This window comes from Geospiza fortis, unplaced genomic scaffold (assembly GCF_000277835.1).
Source record: "Geospiza fortis unplaced genomic scaffold, GeoFor_1.0 scaffold1056, whole genome shotgun sequence".
NCBI lineage: Eukaryota > Metazoa > Chordata > Aves > Passeriformes > Thraupidae > Geospiza > Geospiza fortis.
Window position 1 is genome coordinate 77,690 of NW_005054680.1, and position 6,502 is coordinate 84,191.

The following is a 6,502-nucleotide window of genomic DNA, read 5'->3' on the forward strand; positions in this document are numbered from 1 at the left end:
TCCTGCTGACCGACGCCCTGGCCACTCTGAGGGACGCTCAGAAAGGGCAGTGTCGGGATGCGTTCCTGAAGGTGTGTGGGACCCGGTTTGAGGCCCAGCTTGGTGACACGGTTCGGTTCGGTCTATTCATGCCGATGTTCCCGAGCAAACAAATTGGCGAGTGCCCCGGTGAGACAATGCTCGAGCTGCGCACGTGCCATGGCGTGGAATTGCAGATTTCCAGTGAACAGCTGGATTAAAAGGTGGTGCTGATCCCACCCTTTGAGACCTTCAAGGTCACCCAATACACCCAGGAAGGGGACAAGACACAGATCCAGCTCCAGTCCACCGGGACCTTCAGCAAATACAACTGCGAGTGGCTGGGAGGTGACACTTCAGGTGACAGCTGTGGGGGATGGGGACAGCCCTGATAGGGCACAGGGGATAATGGCACTCACTGGGGATGGGGGACAGGGACACCCATAGTGTGTGGGGGGACAAGGATACCCTGGGCTGGGGACATCCACTGTGGGCACAGGGATGGGAACAGACATGACGGGGAACAGGGATGGGGACCCCCACTTCTGGGAGGGAGCAGGGACAGGAACAGCCATGCCAGGGGACAAGGGACAGGGACAGAGACAGGGACCCCACCAGGGTACCAACCTCTGATAAAGGTTGGTCCTTCTCTGATAAAGGCAGTTATTTGGGGATGGGCACTGTGTACAGAACACGGGTGGGTCAGGACCCCGCATGGCACTCCCTGAAACCCCCTGTAACCCCCTGTAACCCCCCATGGAAATCTCTGACTCCTCTGGATCCCTGTCACTCCTGAGCCCACCAAGACCCCCCTGACCTCCCTGGCCTCTGTTCCCCCCCATGCCCCCCCAGGACCGCTGTCATCTGCCACCTCATGGCCCCCATCTCTCCTGTAACCCCTAAGCCTCCATTATTGCCATCCCTGACCCCTTCACTCCCCTTACTGTCCCCCTGATGCCGATCTTTGTCCCTCAGGTGGGAGTGTCCCCAGTGCCCCCTTCCACGTTGGAGGACTCCTTCTGGCCACCACAGCCCTGACACTGGCCACTGGAATCCTCTGAGCCACGAGGCCACCGAGGTCACTGTGGTCACTGCGGCAACTATGGCCACCATGGCAACCAAGGCCGCTGATGTCACTGTTGCCACCACGATCACCAAGACCACCAGGACCCCCAGAGAAACAAGACCACCAAGGCTACCAATGCCACCACTGCCACTATGGCCACCATGGCAGCTATTGCCACCATGAGGTCACTGGGGCCACCATTGTCACTGTGGCACTATGGACACCACAGCCACTCTGGCCACCATGGTCACTATAACCAAGGCCCTCTGGCCACCTTGATCACCAAGATTACTTGAGCCACAAAGTTACAACAGCCAATGTAGGTACTGTGGCCACCAGTATCACTGGGCAAAGCAATTCTATTAAATAATTCTATCAAAACCATTCTATTAAGTATATCTGTCAAAGCCATCAAAAAGTGACAGTTCTTAAGCAGGGCTCAATGTCACTCACCACACCAACACTCATGGGAATGTCGCTTTCTCGCAAAATCAAGGATGATTCTTGGGGAGCAACCCCTTCCTGAGGGAGGAAACGCACACATATTTCACTCCAAGCAGGAACGGGGGAAAGGAATCTCTGTCTGAGAGGGAACTGGATGTTCCCAGGGTCAGATGACGGACAACCATGCCCACTTCTGGTGCTTCACTCTCAGTTCTCAATTTGGGATTGGTGATTTGGGCTGGTTTTAGCCCCACTCATCACCAAAATCAGCACCAGACCTCTCTCAATGCAGCCCCAAAGGGCACAAATGGGGCATTGCCCCTTGCCCACATTCCAGGCAGGGCACCCTGCCACATCCTGCACTTCAGGGGGACCTTAAAGGCTGGAAATTGGGAGGTTCAAGAGGGCAATGGCAGGTCCTGTCCCTGTGGACAGACAGTCTCTGGTTCCCATCTGGGCTGGGGTTGACCTCCTGAAGCAGCTCTGGAGAAGGACCTGGGGGTGCTGGTGGGTGACCCATGGAACTGGCTTTGTGTCCTGGGGCCAGGAAGGATCCAGGGGGCATCAAGAAAGGTGGGACCAGGAGGTCAGGGAGTGATCGTGCCCCTCTGCCCTGTCTAGGGAGGCACATTGGGAGTGCCGTGTCCAGCTGTGCCCAGTGCCGTGTCCTGTTCTGGGCTGCTCTGGAACTAATCCTGTTCTCAGGGATGACGCTGCCTGAGCTGGGAGGTTGGGCCAGGTGCCCACTCTGGGTCCTTCCAGCCTGACCCATTCTGGCATTTGGGAATTCTGGCAGTTGTGGTTCAGGAATTGTCCACAGCGAGCACGGGGAAATCAGCGGCACTGCGCATGCGCCGCTCCCAGCTGCAGTTCCAGGTGCTAACAGCAGGCGGCAGCACGAGCCGCCGGAATGGTTTGGGATGGAGCGACCTTAAAGCCCGTCCACTGCCAGCCCTGCCATGGGCCAGGCTGCTCCAGGGCCCACCAAGCCTGGCCATGGACACGGCCAGGGATGGGGCAGCCACAGCTTCTCTGGGCAGCCTGTGCCAGGGCATCACCACCGCCAAAGGGAAGGATTTTATAGGAAAGATGGGTTGTGAAAATGACAAGGTGGATTGGGTTCTTTCTTGGGAGAAATGGTTGTCAATGTCTTCAAAATGGATCTTGATGGCTCCACAGACATGAAGTTTGTCACTGAACCCTGGAGGTTTGACCAGAAAGGTTGAAGTCCTGAACTCTTGACTAATAAGAGAAATGGGTCCCCACGAAGTCTATTCTATACCCCAGATAGCCTGAAATTCTGAACTTTGGGAGAAAATGACAGGTTCAAGGGGAATGTGGGGAAGGTGGTTTGGGAATGCTGCATCTTCCTGGTACCTCAGCCAATGGGGAAAGGGTGAAGGCAACATGCGGCCAGGAGTTTGGGATAAAAAGAGTCTGTGCTCTCTGAAACCTGGAGAGAGAAACCCCACAGGGGATATGGCTGTGGAAACTGTCCTTTTATTCCAATCAAGTTTCAAGACTATTTTTGAACACTTGGCTTTTCATAGTGTGGCTTTTCCCCACATACTGAAGGTGCTGGGTAGAGCTTAAAGTCTGACTGGCAAAAATGATAAAAGCGTGTAAAAGTATTTACACAGGACAATAAACATGGCTCTAAGCAGTGGAGAAAGAGATAAAGGGAACTCTAGTGGGGTTTTTGACAAATTCTGAAACACAGAAGGAGCGGCACCTGCCCAAAGCGAAAGTTTGAGGCAAGGTCATCTGAGATATTGGAGCACTCAGAGCAAATGACCCCCAGAAACCCCAGTCTTATGACCCTCCAGGACAATAAAAAATATTTCCTAAAAGAGGCAGGGCCATGCCAATTATTTACGGGAAATGTGCTGGTTTTGTATTAGCTAAGAAGCCCATTTGAATGAATATGTATAATTAGGACAAATAGATTTCTGTGTGGCAAAGTCCCCTCTCTTGTGCAGGACCAGGAGAGATCACGGTTCCTCGTGGCCCCTCATGGCCCCTCCTGTACCCCTGTAATCCCTGACCCCTCTCTGACCCTCCTCAACCTCCTCACCTCCATGGATCACTCATCCCTCTCTTTTTCCCCCCAGGTGTGAGCATCCCCAGGGCCCCCTCCCACCTCAGAGGGCTCCTCCTGGTCACTACAGCCATGGCAGTGGCCACCAGGATTGTCTCAGACATGAGGTAAGGAAGGTCACCATGGTCTCCACAATCTCCAAGGCCACTGTGAGCCCCAGAGAAAAGAGCCAACCAAAGGTGCCAAGGCCACCACTGCCATTTTTCCAGGACAGAAATAAGGGACAAAAGAGGAAGAGAAGAGAAGAAGAGAAGAGAAGAGAAGAGAAGAGAAGAGAAGAGAAGAGAAGAGAAGAGAAGAGAAGAGAAGAGAAGAGAAGAGAAGAGAAGAGAAGAGAAGAGAAGAGAAGAGAAGAGAAGAGAAGAGAAGAGAAGAGAAGAAAATTCTACCTACTCCCTACCCCCCAACATTTCATTAACTGCCCTTTACTTCTTTGGAGATTCATTTATTTGCATTCTTGCCCAAATCCTGTGAATTCCCAAATATTCAGGACTTAAACCAAACCAAACTCTATTTCCGCATCCCAATTAATCCAACCCAGAAAAGAATAAAAGGAATGTTTCTTTACAAAGAGAATATGTGAATCTGGTGGTAGATAGGGCCTGGGACTTGTAGAGAAGGAAGTGACTGGAGAAACTATCAGTTTCAGAAAATGTTCTTTATTGATATGGACTGCTGCTCAGACAAAGTCCTATGAAATTCCTGAACTTTGAGAAGAACAAAGACTTTACAAGCTTATGAATATTAATTTCCCCACCCCGTGTGGAGTTAAAGCTCATTTGAATGGTCATGTGTATGTGTGATAGAAGGGCGGGGTGTGTAGCAAGGGTGACGCGCAGTAGCTGGACTGTGAAGTCTGCACCTTCTTAATACCTCAGCCAATGGAGAAGGGGAGTGGGAGATATGGCCAAGAAATTCAGATAAAAAGGAGGCTGCATCATCCAGCAATTTGAGAGACCTCATGAGGGAATTCCCCATGGCCTCTCCATTTATTCATTAATAAAATTACAGGACTCTTCTGTCTCCTTCCTGCAAGGAAACTTCTGGCAAGGTGAATTTTTCTGCTCAAATGTTCAATAGCAAAAATATTGTTCCACTTGCATCCTAAGCGGTATGCTTGGCTGCAGCCAGAGTCTCATCCACAAAATGGCGGCTCTGCCTTTTATACCCCTGGAGTTGCATCAGCCAAATACATATCACAAGTAGTCATACATATACAAACATTTTCCTTCTATATCCCTGGCCCCTCCCAAAGTCTGCCAGTTGACTCTTCCTTGCTGTCCATTGGTGGAGACCTTCCTGCAGTCAGATTGGAGGTGAGGTGTTGTCATGCCACGCCCCCCCAGCAACAGGCTTGGCCCTTTCCCAGCTGCCCCATGCAAGGGGCACAGGGGCACGCCCTCCCTCCACATGACCCTGACAACTCTGACAACCTGGGCCATCTGGTGGCAACAATACAGAGGGAGGAAAGGAGACTAGGAGAAGAACAAAGGTTGTCCGAAAAACAAACCACAATAAAATAGCCATAAAAAATAAAACTTCTCTTAGCGTACAAACAATATTCACCCCTGAAATGTGAGAGCCAATCATCATGTTACCCATCTGTACCAAAGCTGTGGCTGCCCCATGCCTGGAACGGTTCAAGGCCAGAATGGGCAGGGCCTGGAGCAGCCTGGCCCAGGGGAAGATGTCCCTGCCCATGGCAGGGCTGGCACCGGACGGCCTTTAAGGTCGCTCCATCCCAAACCATTGCAGAGCCCCCGGGGGCCGGGATGGGGCGGGGAGGGGTGCAGGCAGCGCCCGCAGCCCCCGCCTGCTGTTGGCACCCGGAACTGCACAGTGCCACTGAATCCCCATGCTCGCTGCTGCCCTCCTGTGGACAATTCCTGAACCACAACTGCCAGAATGCCCAAATCTCAGAATGGGTCAGGCTGGAAGGGCCCAGAGTGGGCACCTGGCCCAACCTCCCAGCTCAGACAGTCTCCTCCCTGAGCACCGGGATTTGAAACCAGAGCAGCCCAGAGCTGGACACAGCACTGGACAGAACTGGACAGACTGCTATTGATGTGCCTCCCTGGGCAGGGCAGAGGGGTACAAACACTCCCTGACATCCTAGCCCTGCTCTTCCTGATGTCGCCTCGATCCATCCTGACCCCAAGTAACATGGCCGGCTCCACTGGGTCCCCATGAGTATGCCCAGGGTTCCTCCTCCGCAGCTGATCCAGGAGGAGCCCCAGCCTGGATTGGCACTGGGGACTGTTCCTCCCCAGGGACAGGACCTGCCCTTGCCCTCTTGAACCTCCCAATTTCCAGCATTTAAGGTCCCCCTGAACTGCAGGATGTGGCAGGATGCTCTGCCTGGAAAGTGGCCAAGGGACAATGCCCCATTTGTGGCCATTGGTACAGCATTGAGAGAGGTCTGGTGCTGATTTTGGTACTGAATTGGGCTAAAACCAGCCCAAATCACCAACCCCAAATGGACAACTGAGGGTAAAGCACCAGTGCTGGGTCTGGCCATCCATCATCTGACCCTGGGAACATCCAGTTCCCTCTCAGACAGAGATTCCTCTCCCCTATTCCTGCTTGCAATGAAATGTGTGTGAGGTTCCTCCCTCAGGAAGGGGTTGCTTCCCAAGGATCCTTCTCAAGGTTGAGATAAAGAGACGTTCCCGTGAATGTTGATGTGGGGAGTGACATCCAGCCCTGCTGAAGAATTGTCACTTTTATGTAATGGAATTTTTTGGATGAAATTATTTAATGGAATTGTTTTGATAGAATTTTTTTAATAGTTCTGCTTTGCACAATGGCTTTTGTGGACACAGCTGCCACAGTGGCAGTGGTAGCCTTGTGGCTGAGGGAGTCTTGATGATCATGGT

The 6,502-nt window shown here is 52.5% G+C and overlaps 1 protein-coding gene across 1 annotated transcript in view; it reads left to right on the forward strand.

The window, feature by feature from the left end:
- Positions 1-239, forward strand: part of LOC115949017 (erythroblast NAD(P)(+)--arginine ADP-ribosyltransferase-like) — a 7,630-nt gene extending 7,391 nt beyond the window's left edge. The window contains exon 2 of the mRNA XM_031065104.1: positions 1-239. Coding sequence (XP_030920964.1) covers positions 1-239 — 239 coding nt within the window.
- Positions 240-6,502: the final 6,263 nt, after the last annotated feature.